Source organism: Atractosteus spatula, chromosome 9 (genome assembly GCF_055471065.1).
Source record: "Atractosteus spatula isolate fAtrSpa1 chromosome 9, fAtrSpa1.hap1, whole genome shotgun sequence".
In the NCBI taxonomy this organism is placed as follows: Eukaryota; Metazoa; Chordata; class Actinopteri; order Semionotiformes; family Lepisosteidae; genus Atractosteus; species Atractosteus spatula.
In genome coordinates, this window is record NC_142714.1 from 51540824 (window position 1) to 51555864 (window position 15041).

Sequence of the window (15041 nt, forward strand, 5' to 3'; positions counted from 1 at the left end):
CTCAGGGGCCCAACACAGTAGGATTCCTCTGCCAGCCAGTGGATTTGAACCAGCAACCTTCCAGCCACAGGCGCAGATCCTGAGCCACAGAGCCACCGCTCCACCCCTGAATAGCCACAGGACGAGCAGAATAATTGTTAGCCAATGAGCTAAGATTACTTATGAGTTGACTGCTGTGATTGTGCACGTTCACAGTTTCACAGCAAGGCTCCTGTGTGGAGAGGTTGTGGAATGATGAATTGATCTCATCTCTCCACTGAGAGCTGGTGTGTGGGGAGCAGACCGGAGCATCATCCAGGTGGGGCTGCACACTGGTGGGGGTGAGGGGGATCCCCGTGACCTGTAAAGCGCTTTGAGTGGGGTGTCCAGAAAAGCACTATATATATGTAAAGAATTCTTATTAGATAATATTAGAATAGAATTAGAACTCCGCAGTGTTGTAACTTGTCAGACTCAGCTAACTCCGTGACAGCACACACACCCTGTCCTGAATTTCAGACCAAACCGTTCTACTCTAAGAAGCCCCCAGCAGTGCTGTGTTTCCTTTTTTAAATGGGTGATAACTGGCACACAGGCTGGGGAAGTAACAGGACAGCAGCCTACAGAATGGAAAATGTTTTTGCTGACATTTGGCGCACGCCGAACCTCATTCATCTCATCAGCGCTGAAGCAGCCCATTGTTCTCCTCTGCCGTCTGCAAATGAAAACGCTGTACTGTCAGCTCTTCCACTGAGCTCCGGCTGCTTTTCTTTGGTTGAGCAAGAAATTGTTTCTGAGAAAAGCTGCTTTAGACCGTTTAGAACATTATTGACAGAGGCCCAGCCTATTTATCGTGTCTGTCGACCAGAAGTCATTAATTTTGCCAGTTGTGTTTTTTTTTTTACACCGGAGGAAATGATGGTGGCATCGCATGCCTCCCCGAACTATTTGTATAAAATCCAGTACGCTTGTGGGAGAACGTAAAGGACACAAATGAACTATCGCTGTTTCGACATGAAGCCGTGTAAATACGTTTCATGTCTGAGAAGTGTTGGGGACGGGTGCTGACAGGTGACGTATACAACGTGAACTGAGACAGGAAACTTGATGTTCTCCCCCGCCCGCGGTCTGCAAATGTAATTCCTTGTGTCAATCTGGGCTCTGGCCCTGTGTGAGTACCTGTATTGCACAGTTAACTATATACACGGTATCGTTAAGTGCATGTACAGATTGTCGTTGAAAGAGTCCAGACCTTGTTTCCAGCTGAGAGGTGTTTGCTTGCTGTTACAACTTCAACACGAACTGCAGCACGTGGATGTATTGCTCCGCGAGGTAAGGGTGCGATTTTCACTTTGGCGGGGGTGGGGGGGGGGCAAAGACCAGGGCAGACCCAATCTCGCTGGCCGCCGGGGCGCTGTGATCGTCCCCGAGGCCTGTGACACCGCAGGGGTCAGCGGTGCCATGTGTGCTGGTGCTCGGTGACACATCTCGGCTTTTGGGCTTCGCAGGTATCAGAAGAAAAGAACCCCCCCTCCACATCTCCTCCTTATATGAAACTGAACCTTTTCTTAGCTGCACGCTGGAGCTTCAGACACTCTCACACCAGATGTAGTTTTGAACCGACGCTCGGGAGGAGGCCAAGCCCTGGTCTTGCCCGTTTCCGGCTGCCCACACCTACAGTAATACCCCTCTCCTCCCGCCTGTGTGCCCCATTCTCTCTCCCCTCTCGCAGCCTCACCCTTCCTTGCAGCAGCTCCTGGCTCGTCCCTCGCGGAGAAGAGGGAGGGGGGTCCTGTCAGCGCCCCCCTCGTGGGCAGGCTGCCGTTCGCTCAGCCAGGTGAGTCGCCCCAGTGGAGCAGACCGGCTCCCATCACGCCTGTACTCCGATTTCACTAGGGGACGGCCACATGCAGGAGCTACTGTAGGTGCGCTGGGAATGCCTGGATGAGCTTGCTGGGCTGCAGGACGAAGAGGCTCGAGCCCCCATTCGGAGAGGAGTGACCAGGGGCAGCTGTGGCGTGGAGATGGGGGGAGGAGGGATGCTGGAGATGAATGGGATGGGGGGTGTTCGAGCTCCGTTCATGTACAGTAGCTAATTCCTGTGATGATGGTGATCAGGAGCAGCTGAGTGAGATTGACTTGTCGTTGTTGTCCTTCCCGAACTTCAGTTAATAACTTCCACTTATTGATTCTCGGGACTACTAAAACAACATTAGAAATGAAAAACACATCTTCGTCTTTTTGGGCATTGCTCTCAGTTTAGTTGTGCTCCTTGGCCGTAGGCACTGAAGCTGTTGCAGACGGCCGAGGTTGTGTGTTACCTGGTTTCCAACAGGTTACACTGAAAAGCCCGTGAACCAATGAGATCATCATTCTGCTACAATTTTAGCACCGTTCTTTTATGACAGAAGTGAAAAGGCTGGCTTTGATTCTACAAAAATGCTTGAAGGAGACTATTTTTAATAAGTCTCAGATAGCTTTGTGGGAAACAGAAGAATATATATATGCTGGTAGTATGCATCACATGGAATGAATTACTAAATTTCCTCAATTTTTCTTATTCTGTGTAGGTTTGTTTTGTTTAATGGGAAAAGAATTACACTGTCAAAATATGTCAACCCAAGAAGGCCTCAGGAATCTGTGTGTTTCGCTAACGAATTAGTTTCGTGTTCTAAACAAAGGCCGAAATGTGTATAATACGTACATTCAGCAGGCATGCCAAAATCTTTGCAAACTGGTGAAACAAGCTTTGTTCGAGAGTAAACATTTAGCTTATTATTGTTCTTAGAGAAGCTTGAAATTATTTAGTGAAAAGTAAAAACCTATCACTGCTTGCCATCGTATTCGTTTATGAAACAGCTTCTGTACATTTAAGCACAGTAGCAAAGTAATGGCCCTTCAAGAACTGCTCACTTCTCCCATTGCTCCCTACCGAAGAATATCCCGCGGACAGGGAGGCAGCGTCTGCTGGACTCCCTGCAGCCAGGCTGTCCTGCCCCTGCTACGCTCCTGCAGGGCAGGCCGTTTGTGCACATGAGCTGCGTGGTCGGATTAAAGGAAGGGCTTCAAGCTGCGCGAGCAGAATTGTTTGAGCCTCTCAATGGCATTTCGCAGCCCAGCTTCTAAAATAAAACGTCTTGAAGCTCATTCCTCTCAGCTCCCGGCTTCCGCCAATTGTTCGCCTTTCAGTCTTATCTTGCAATCACCGCTGTCCCAGGGGAACTGGCAAGGAGCTGAGGACCTAATCACGGAAAGAAAACACCCCTCCAAGGGCAATTTAACCCAAAGAGAAACAGGAGCATAATTAATCATGTTGTTTTTCTAAAAAAAAACGAAAATCAATGCACTGAAAATTTGAATGCGTGTTTTTAAATATTCTTACTCATTTGTGTAGAACAATAACTGCCGTTGGTGGCAGTTAGTGCTGCTGTCCCCACTCTCCGTGGTCCTGGGACACGTTCTGTGTGCCGGCTGGGATAACAGGGCCTGCTCCCGCCTCGCTCCCCGTGCTTCCTGGAGTGACTCCAGACTTTCGCCACCCTCACCGGGAATCACAACTTTCCGGTAATGGATGGACGGAATGATTGCTGTTGTTTTAGAGAGTCTAATTTCTCTCAGCTCACCCCTGGGGCAGTTCGGGACACGCAGCTTTGTTCAGAAATGTGCCCAGACTCTGTGAGAAAATGGTGTTCCCGGGTTTCTACACGAAAACTGCTGACCTTGAAACCCGAGAATAATGAATGTCTCTCGAGGTGACACGTTACTACACTGCCCCCTTTTCATCACTCGGCCCAGTTCAATGCCTGTGCTGGGCTGTGCTTTTGAATAATTTGAGTGTTGAGAGTTTGACAGGAACACATATAGCCCCCCAAAAACTGTATATATTTCTTATATACATTGCATTTACTATTGCATGTAATGTTGGCATTATATTCAAAGCATTTCCAGATGTATTTCTTAGACTGACCTTTTTGACAGTGTTGATCCAAATTAATTCAGCAAAGTTACTCCTTGAATAACTAGCATCTTTTTCCTCTTTCACTGATCTGGGTACCTATAGAAGTTTCTAAAAGATGCTATACATCAGACAAGCTCTGTGATTGTTGTCGTTCAGTATAGAGGATAGTGTTTGTGACATGGTTGAGCTGCACATGGAGAACATTTCAGAGTGTTCACTTTCAACAAACCCATTTATTTTGTGTTTTTAGAAACAAGATTTAATGATAAAAAAAATCAGTTGAGGTCATATAAGTGGTAATCATAACTGAAACTTTATCGTTTAAGCTGGTGAAAGAATGTACACACAATGATTGGTGTAAGTCTGAGTGCTCAGTTTTTTCAGAGTATCTAAGTTATCTGCTGGCTCTTATCCGAAATCAAGGAAGTGCCAGTTTAAATCTTAGGGACTAAGATATAAGGGATACAATATCCCTTCCGTGCTCTTATTTTTGCACCCTGTGTAATGTTTCCCATTCTGGAGTTACATCTTGGATTGGAATGAAAATCTCTCTCAAATGAAGCGTTCGAGATTATGCTTGCCATGCACAGATCAGATCGACAGCATCTGAGGAGGACACAGTTTATGCTGTAAATCAGATCTGAAATGATTTGCATGCTGCCGTAAATTGTTAACCTGAGACAGTGAACGGCGTTCCAATATGTCCTGCTTAAAGACATGCTCCTGTCTTTGGTCGTTCCGGAAGCTCAGTAGCTGTGTGTTTATTCGGGAGTTGCACTTTACACTTCAGTTCCTGTTAGAGGTCCTTCTCTCTCGTCCCCTGTTGTTGCAAGAGAGGTCTCTGAGGATACAAGATATAAAAAAGGGAAGACAATTCCCCTGGCTTTGTCTTCCCACGGGAGTCTCCAGTTTCCCATTCACAGGCCTGGAATATCCCTGTGTCTCTGGGGGGGTACTCCATCTCAGCTCTCCATTAGTTACAATTCTTGAATTGATAACACTATTGATCTCTCAGCTGTTTTTGTTTTTATTTAAAGTACAGAAACAGGTGAGACGTACATTGCGTGAATACACTTGCGCAGCTTAGTGATGTACAGTATAGACTCGCTCAGTAAATTCCAGCTGGTCTTTAAACGATACTCCTATGAGCAGTCCTGTGCTCTAGCATGTGTCGGGGGCCGTGCTGAATTCTAACCACAGCCTGCTATGCACAATCTGCAGCTATTTCACACCGACGCGCTGTTCAAGCTGGGCGGTACCGTGGCGCAGCGGTTAGTATTGCCGACTTGCGGCGCTGGGGCCCTGGGTGGGTCAAGTCCTGGGGTCCCTGTCAGGGTGGAGGCAGCTGAACCCCCCCACTCGAGAAGAGGAGCCGTCATTCCCACGTTCCTTATCTTCGGTTTTCCCCGAGTTCCCACAGGGCTGTATCGCCGCTCTCCCACCGTGCAGAGCACACTCCGGGGAAGGAAGTGTTTTTGTTACGCGAGTAATCTCTGCGAGAGACTTATCAGCGCCGTCCGGCACAATGCGATGCTGGGAACCAGTAGCCCTCCCATTAATAAAATCGGTCACGTCTTCGTCTTGTGGGCAGGGGAAATAGCAGCAGGATGTTCAGATACAGAGGATGTCCTACCTGGCACCACGCTGTCCTGCTGCTAAACCCATTTGTAATCATCAAGGTAAACAGCCGGTTTAGCTTCCACGCCGCAGGGGCGTAGTTCGGGCCGAGGGGATGCGGAGCGTTTATTTACAGTGATATAAAAAGCCGCGCATCCTGTTTCCACAGGTAAAAATAAAGCCCGCAAATATTTATTTTAGATATTTGGATACAAAAATGTCTTCTTCTTTCAGATCTCGCCGTTGTTTGTTTATTTGCTTAGTGTGAAAATTTAGCAAAGCGGCCTTTCAGATCTCCTCCGGAGATGTTCGGAGGTTTTGAGCTTCCAAAAGCAGGAGATCCTTTTTGTAAAAGAAAAAAAAAGGGGGGGCTTTGGTCTAAATTAATCCCCGACTCTCACCTTACCGTTTTGGAATAAGAGGTGGGAGGCGAATGTCAGATCCCTAACCGTTTGTGTGAGCGAATGAATAATAGGAGATTTTCAAGAATAGCTGCTTTCAGCCTGCGGGTCTGTTTCCAACATTTTTTCCTCTTATGAAGAAATGAAGGGACTAAAGTGTCCGTATGGAAGGCAGATCCCTTGAACTCGCAGGGACGGGCATGTCTACAGCGTGGCGAAGTATTGCAGACCCGTCGCAGCCCACGACGAAAACGTCCGCAAACGCCTGCCTTCGGGTTTCTGCATCACCCCTCTGGCACGCGTCACGCCGAGAGGTGTTTTTAGAGAAATACACACAATAAAGAAACCACGACAGCTGATCTCGCGAAGAGGGTTGAACGGCTCTTCAGAATGCCCTAAGTCGTTCTGGGTCGTGAGTTTTGTTTCCTCACAGCGATGATGTCTCGTCTTAGTGGGGGAGTCACGCTCTCCGAGACAGCAGAAGGGGTCTCCGCGACGCGTGTAAGCGAGAGCCGGGGTTCGGGTGGGGGGTCCTGGCGGGGCTCGCTCTCACCTGCGCCGCCGGCGCGCGCGGCGGAGGGGGCTGGCGCGAGCTCCAGACAGAGCGCTTTTCTCTCTCCCTGTTTTATTTTATTTTATTGGTCTTTTCAATGGTACCCTTCACGTTCAGACAAGAGGGGTCTGGCTGGCTCATACTGTATGTGTGCTGGGGGGGGGGAGGCAAGAGGAGAAGAAATTGCTTTTTTTTTCCGAGAAAAACCAGACACCTGGTGCTTGAAGCGCGTGTGCGGCTGGACGCGTCTGTCCTCCGTGCGGCGAGACGAACGGGGGGGCAGGAACAGCAGTGCTCAGCCACAGCGAGCGGTGTTATGTCATAGTGGCGCCGATCGCCCCTCCAGCTCTAGTGACGTTCCCCTCCTTCCTCTGTTTTTGACTATAAAGGGCTCCGTCCTGAACAAACAGCCCACAGCTCCCAAAACCCGAAGAGGGAGACCCCATCGAAGAGATGTGCGTGTGGACTATGTAAATCTGTACTGCGCGGACTGTTGCTTCACTTTCCTGCCTCCTTTCTCTGGGAAGCGAAGGGGACTCGTAGAATAAGCGTGTGTCTCGGAGCGAGGCGCTTGTCGTGGGATCTTATCAAAAGAGGGCAGTTTCGCATCCGCCTTTTTGCTGGGGCAGAGAGAAACAGATTCTTAGAACACCCCGTGCCCTTGGCTCGCCGGGTGCAATCTAACTTTGTTCTAAGAATCCAGCTGCTGTTGCCACACCGCTCTGCCCGTAAACGACATTTTTAGGATAAAACACTTTTCTTCGGGAGCTCTCCAGTACGCGCTGCACCCGAGAGGGCGAGAGCGCGGCACCTGCCCCCGCGCGACCCCGAGCCACAGCGCGGCTGCCCACGCGAGGGCTCCGCGCGGCGCCGCACCGTCACGCTGTTATGGGGCTGCCCTGACGAATAAAGAAACTTTTCGGGGGAAATCTGAGAGCTATTCGCGGACAGGCGAGGATTTCCTGAGCGCAGCCTTCCGAGCGCTCTACGTTGAAGGATAAGAACGGTGCATTTTTATCTCACCTTTTGGATTAAGAACGAAGCGAAGACTTCAGATCTTGTCACTGGCATCCAGCCGCTGTGCGCATCATATTGTGGAGCATCTGAGGCAAGGCGCTGAGGGAATCCTTCGACGACAGCGGCGCTCAGCCCGGCGGGAGGATGAGCTGGGAGGTCTGCGCTGCGCTGACCTTCGCCCTGCTGCTGGGCTTCACGTGCGTGAGCGGTAAGTCCGTCTGTGTACACAACCGGGCTCGCGGCGGTGCTGTCCTCGGGGCGCGAGCCACCGCGCGCGCGTACCTGCCCGCTGGACCAACGCGAGGCGCTGACGCGCGAGCGCTTCGGATCCGCGCTCTACAATATCGCGCACAAACCAGTGGTTCGGTTCAGTTTATTAACCAGTGGCTCAGTTCAGTTTATTAACCAGTGGTTCAGTTCAGTTTATTAATCAATGGCTCAGTTCAGTTTATTAACCAGTGGTTCAGTTCAGTTTATTAATCAATGGCTCGGTTCAGTTTATTAATCAATGGCTCAGTTCAGTTTATTAACCAGTGGTTCAGTTCAGTTTATTAATCAATGGCTCGGTTCAGTTTATTAATCAATGGCTCAGTTCAGTTTATTAACCAGTGGTTCAGTTCAGTTTATTAATCAATGGCTCAGTTCAGTTTATTAACCAGTGGTTCAGTTCAGTTTATTAATCAATGGCTCAGTTCAGTTTATTAACCAGTGGTTCGGTTCAGTTTATTAATCAATGGCTCAGTTCAGTTTATTAACCAGTGGTTCAGTTCAGTTTATTAATCAATGGCTCGGTTCAGTTTATTAATCAATGGCTCAGTTCAGTTTATTAACCAGTGGTTCAGTTCAGTTTATTAATCAATGGTTGGTTCAGTTTATTAATCAATGGCTCAGTTCAGTTTATTAACCAGTGGTTCAGTTCAGTTTATTAATCAATGGCTCGGTTCAGTTTATTAATCAATGGCTCAGTTCAGTTTATTAACCAGTGGTTCAGTTCAGTTTATTAATCAATGGCTCGGTTCAGTTTATTAATCAATGGCTCAGTTCAGTTTATTAACCAGTGGTTCAGTTCAGTTTATTAATCAATGGCTCGGTTCAGTTTATTAATCAATGGCTCAGTTCAGTTTATTAACCAGTGGTTCAGTTCAGTTTATTAACCAATGGTTCAGTTCAGTTTATTGTCCTATGCACAAGTGCAATTAAATGCTTATTTGCATGTGTGCTCCAATACAAAGACATCGAAGGAATCGCCAAAAACATAAACACAGAACAGCAACAGCAACAAGTTAAATACCATACAACTTACAAAAAAACATCAGAGTGAGCCAGTGGTAGGGGTAGAATAGCGCCTTTAGGTGACAATGATAGCGCTGAGCTGCACAGCTCAAACTAATTTGCTCTATGATTAACAACCTGCGGATGTGCCCTGGAAAGAGGTCTAAGTTGAAGGATTCGTTTTTTATGTGTTTTACAATGCACTGTTGCTCCCCGCGGTTATAGTGTATCTTTGAAAATGTACTTAATTATAATTGGATTGAGGGGATACGTGCTGGTCCAAAGACTTTTTCGAATCCATTGACAAAATTTCGTAGAGACTGAACCAGAGCAACATCTTGCCTATAAACGCACGATTCAGCGCGCACCTCGCTCCCTTAGGTAGCTCTTGTTACTAAGGAAGTACATATTGTGTCCAGTAGGTGGAGTGTTCTTCCACTTTTTATACACATAAAGCGTTACAAACGAGAGAAGGCCGTCGCTATCTCATCCAGGTACCCCAACCTGGATGCTGCGTCTTGAAAGAACCCAGGCTAACGGCTTCAACTGCATGGCTGGGTAGCGTGTTCCACACTCCCACCACTCTTTGTGTAAAAACGTGCTTCCTTTTCTGAGTTTTAAGAGCGCTGCTACGTGGTTTCCTCCTCTGTCCCGTGGCTCGTGTTTATTCTGAAGAGGTATGCTGCGCGGACTTCGGGGATTGTGGCTACTGGCGTCAGATCCTTGTTAGCCTCCTCTGGTCCGTCAGTGTGAGACGGGGGGGGGGGGTTGCTCACATGAGGGTGCGGCGAATGCAGGTTGTTTCATTTCACGATTCTTCCCTTCCTGACAAAAAAAAAAGCTAAGAGCACATTTGCGATCTGTCATTGGAAATCAAACGTTGGTTTCAAGTTCGATGCCGGTGATCCTCACTGTCCGACGTTGCGTGACTCGGGCTGAGCGCTGCTCTGTCCGGTGGGTGTCAGCGCGCACAGCCACGCCACGGCCCCCGGCGGCTGGCGAGCTCACTCTGCGTACTTCACCGCCTTGGAAGTGTCTTCTTGTCAGTCTCCGTTTCGGGCTGGCGTTGGAAACAGCGGGAACACAGAATCTCGAAGGGTTGGGTTTTTTTTTTTTTCAGGGACCTCCGGGAAAAGAGCGAGAGAGCTCTGTCAGCCGGCTCTCAGATGAACATCAGACACGGCGGTTTTAACCTGGAAACCTTCGCCAGAATAAACTACACATTCCCCTTTAATCTTTTAACGGCTCTTTTTTAGGTTATCTGGGAGAAAAAAAAAACATAAAATCACATTAACCACCCATTATGGAAATCCTAAAACCCACAGGTAGCCGTAGCAGCAATATACTATGAATTAATTTTCCATACCGGGCTGGTGTTTCTAGAACAGTAAGAGGCGAGACCTATTGTTTTTCTTTCCAAGACGGGAGAAACCATTGTTTCCAGTTGGTGGGGGCCGCACCTGTGGTCCCTGCGGGAGCCTGGACACCACGGGCTCTTGGCCGCGCGGTGCGCTGTCCCGCGCGGACCAGAGCGATGCGGCGTGGCTCCCCCCCCCCCTTCCCTCCCTCTCTCTCTCTCTCCCTCCGTCAGGCGCAGGCAGGGCTGGCTCCACACAGAGGAAGCGCAGCGAGGCCCCCCTCCACCGCTATTTTCAGTCGTCTTGCTTTGTCTATGGCGTTTCCAAGTAGATTTCCTTCGATGTTCCTCTGTTGTGGGCGAGCGTGGGAAAGGCACAGGGAGGAAGTGCACGGAGAGGCAGGAGGCGGTCTGGAATTGTTCTTGTTTGCAGAGGTCAAGGAAGTGTGACCCGCTACCTGAGCAAAGATCCCGGCCCTGGACTCCTTGCGCCCGGCCGAGCCCCGACTGCTTGCGCTGTTGCGTCGCGCGTCTTGCGCCGGCGGCCGGGAGGAGAAGCAATCCTGTTTCCACCCGGTTCAGCCGCCCGCCCGCTGCAGCCGTTCGCCGCTGCCCGGGCCCTGGGCTGGCGGGGAAGGAGAAAGAAACGCGCCTGGATGAAGCAAGTGACATGAAAACCCAATGTGTGTTTCCCCCCCTCCGCGCCGCACACAGCACGTCAGAATCAAAGGCCAAGGAGCCCCCAGATGAGTGGTCTCGTTGCTTTAGAGTTTCTAGAGGCTGGGCGTCTCAGCTTGCTGTTTTTTGGGGCGCATGCAGACCAGTGGCTCCCCGTTAGCACACGGGCGTCTGCACGCTGGTTCTCCCGCCCAAGACCATGAGCATCGAGCCCAAGAGCTGGCAGAGGTCTGAAGAGTCCATTGATGCCCCAGAGAACATTTCCATGAAACACGCTGTCCACCCCCTTTCCTGCAGGGAGGTGAGCCTCTGGGTTTTGCAGTGGTTCAGGCCCTGGAGCCCAGCAGGAGCCCAAGTGATGCTGTTCTCATGACAGAAAACCCCACCGGGTGACCGGGCGTCCTGAGACACATGGACAAATATAGCATTGCCATGGTTATAGGGCTGTGGGCAAACAGCCACGCAGAGGCTGCCCTGAATCTATTTCACTGCTTTCTCACTTCTTTCACACACACACACACGTACCCACCTTGTAAAAAAATTACAAGGTGCAAAGCTAAAAAACACACGTTAATTAAACCTGTAATAATTGTAAACACAGGTGATATTTTCACAGACAAAAAATGTGCAAACTCTAACACACTAGGATTTACAAAAGGTTACCAGTCAGTTTGTGATTAATGGGCCCTGAAATTCAGCTTGGATTCATTAGTGCCTTGAAGGGGTCAATAATCTCTCCTAACTCCCTTTTACTCCAGTCACAGCTGCTTAAATATCAGCAATACACGTGTAATTTTGCCTCATTACTTTACCACGTCTTCCTTCATCTCCCCAGGCAGAGAGGTAAGGCAACGACCCCCTAACAGATAAAGCTCAAATGACTTTGTTATGAGCACATTTCTCGTTGCTTCAGACACGACTCCGAGGCCCAAAAGCTTTTATTTTTCTGAAGGGTGCTTGCTGTTGTTTTCGGCTGAAGGAGAGTTTGCCCAGAAAGCAAAAACCGTGTGTGTGCACCAGTGGTTCGCTTCACTTAACAGAAAAATGTGAGCACCTGTGATTTTGCAGGAATTCGCTCAGGTCCTGCTTCATGCTCCGTTGCGATGCACGCTGTTGCGGTTGGCATTGTGCAACAGGTATTGGTGTTGGCACGATCGAAACAGAAAGAGGTTATAAAGCAGTCATAACTGCTGTGGGTTCGACATTAACATCAAATCAGGTGAGACATTTGGACAACAAAACCGTTCTTCCTACAACAGGAAGAATGCATAGCTAACATCTACTGGGCCTGTAACAGGAACCGCTGATTCACACTAAAACAATCTGTGTCTGGCGTCAGACTCAAACTCAGCCAGCGAAGAAGCAAAGACATATTTTCCAAAACCACATCTGCAAACCGAAAGCAGATCTCTTGAGCGTCCATTTGTTCTTGGGTTTCAGCTGTGATCAAAGTACCACAAAAATCCAAAGTTTCCTCCTTATTATCCTGTGACCTGAAGCATTTGAGAGAAAATGGACAGACCTGCTGCCACATTGCGTCCTGTGCTTCTGGATTGTAGCTGCCCGTATCAGGAGGGACGGATTGGCCTCAGGCCTTGAAGAGGCTTATGAACCTGGAAGTCCATCATGAAAAAGCAATAAATCTTATCTGTGAGGGACTTAAAAATCTGAGTCACCTTGGACATCATAGTCAACAATCCAGGCCACAGGCACTGGGAGGTACGCCTGCACCTGAACCAAGACTCCTTTTGTCGTGCTCCTGAAGTTCTTATCTCCGATGGCATCACGTGGGTGGGAAGCTGATCTGCCCTCTCGCCCTCCCCGCGCTGCAAGAGGATGAGGGCAGGAAGACGCCCTCCTGAAGCCGGAGCTCAGGGGGAGATGTTTAGACAGATGCAAGGAGTCCCGAAAGGTTAGAACACATCGAACCAGTCTGAGCCGCACTGAAAGGAGGGGACCAAAATATTCCCAAGGCCAGCACAAAAGGCTAAGCGATTCACACAAGTCGGAGAGTGAGACAGTGGTAAAGTATGCTATGAATGCCGACACCCCAGTGAGGAGAAGCGCTACAGGTCCTTCTGCTGATCCAAGTTCACTGAATCCAGTCCAGTCCAGGAACAGAGCGTGTTCTCCCAGAGAGAAGTAGGGTAGTTTGACTTTAATGCAGCATATTTGTCCGTAGTCATGTAATGCCAACGTTATTTATTGTAGCCAGAAATTCTGTTCTGTAATGTCTTCTTGACAGGGATTATCACAGTAAACAAGTCACTTTCTGAATTCTGCCAGCAGTCACTAGAGCCTAAAGCTGTGATTAAAGTACAGTATGTTGTCAGTCCAGAAGGGTTTTCTCTGGCAGTAAGGTCTGATCTTACACTTTGTACAGATGGTGAGAAAATAACTCACTAGTCAGTGAGCACTCAGAGTTTGAAGTTGCTTCTTATAGCTGAAGAACGATAAAGCAGTGTACAACTCCTGTTGTTGTGAAAGCTTACACAACTAGATAAGCACAACTTGACTTTTCCCAGGTGGATATTGCAGTGTGTTTTGTCCTGCGTACCGTGAGGATGCAGTAGGTGACAAGGTGTCCAGCTTTGCACTGCACCGACAGTGTGAAATCACCTGTTTTCAGTGCCAACAGTACTTTCTACTGTATTTAAGATATTCTGAAAAGAATGCAAAAGCTGCAAAAGCATGGTTCCTTTATCCTTCTTTCTAATGTGCAATGAAAAAGACAGGTTATTTCTCCAAGGGAAAATTGCCAGATCAGGCCAGCCGGGAGTTTTTCTGTGATGAAATACGTCCAGACCTCATACTGGAGTTCGCCCGTCTTTCCTTCATCTGACGTGGATTATATCCAGTATTAAAGCAAAACAGGGGTCGATTTAAAATGCTAAAGGAGATTTAATGAAAACATAGCCTTGCAAAAAAGTCGTGTCTTATAAGGATGACCCAGTCGTGGGTCACAAGATATTCATTGCAGCCGTGAGTGGCTCTGGGCTCAGAACTTGCAAATTGCAGGTTCAGATCCCATGAAGGGCACAGGTGTTGTGCCCTTGAGCAAGCTGCTCACTCAGATTGCTCCAGTTAAATGCATGGTTGTATACAAGTAAGATGCTTTGAAAAAGGCATCCAGCCAGTTAACTAATAATGCCTTTATGTGATCTGACTGAACTTTACTGTTTTTATCATGGTAACATATTTTATAGAAGACATTAGCCAGGTTCTTGTCTAGGGAATGATAAACAGGGAGTCACAGACCAGGGAACACAAGTGGAAGCCTGATAGAAGCACATTAAAACTGAGAACAGGAGGCACTTTACACAAAGGGTTGAAGGGGAGTGGAATAAGCTACCCAGTCATGTTCGTTGAAGCAGATATCCATTCTTCCTTTAAGAATTGGATGCGATCTGATCAATTAGCTGCTTGCTGTCAAATAGGCTAGATGGGTTGAGTGGCCAGCTCTCCTTCGTCACCTTCATGTTCTTCAGCAACTGCTCAATTCCTGCTGACCGGTGTTGTGTAATAACACGGTAATTACCTTATCATTACATAGTTTCTGTATGCAGTAGTGTTTCAGCCTTCAGGTGTGCAGAATTTCACAGACAGATGTGTGTTTATAAACGAAGCCCTCTGTGCTGATGTAGCCAGTGTGACTCTTCTTTGAAAAAGTCTCTTTCTGTGCTTCTTTTCAATAAAGGGCTGCATTTTAATAGCAGGTTAAATTTTGTACAGCCCCCCCGAGGCCTCAGCTCTGGGTGTGATGAATTTCTGTGTGGGAGCACGGTATGTTTTCACATCTCAGAAGAGTAATCTGCACTCTAGTAAATCTTTCCTCAGCAGTGTTGTCTTAACCCTGCTGTTGGCAGAGCGCTCCCAGGGCTGTGAAACGAGAAGGCAAGCTGCATGACAGGAGCGAGCACAGTTGCGAGGCGTTATCGTGCTCTGTTCCAGCAGGTGTTTGTTTCTCTTCTGGGTGACAGCAGAATTGCACAAAGAAAACGTTGCGTCTCTTCTGTCTGTGTCTGGGTTGAATCTCTTGCCGTACAAACAATCTTCCGAGAAATACTTCTGGAGCAGGTTACCCCACAAACGCAGATTGGGAGCCCATTAGAACCATCCACGTGAGCCCCTTGTTCAGACGCTGCGCCAACTTGCTTTGCAATCATTTTCTGAATTTTCTTCCGGGGCTGGGCCAACATCATGAGGCCA

At 48.4% G+C, this 15041-nt stretch overlaps 1 protein-coding gene across 3 annotated transcripts in view; it reads left to right on the forward strand.

The window, feature by feature from the left end:
• The first annotated feature begins 6900 nt into the window (after nt 1–6900).
• Nucleotides 6901–15041, forward strand: part of kdrl (kinase insert domain receptor like) — a 61600-nt gene continuing 53459 nt past the window's right edge. For all 3 annotated transcript variants that reach the window (XM_088925718.1, XM_088925719.1, XM_088925720.1), the window contains exon 1: nt 6901–7733. In XM_088925718.1, coding sequence (XP_088781844.1) covers nt 7670–7733 — 64 coding nt within the window. In that variant the 5' untranslated portion in view covers nt 6901–7669. The remainder of the gene's footprint in view (nt 7734–15041) is intronic.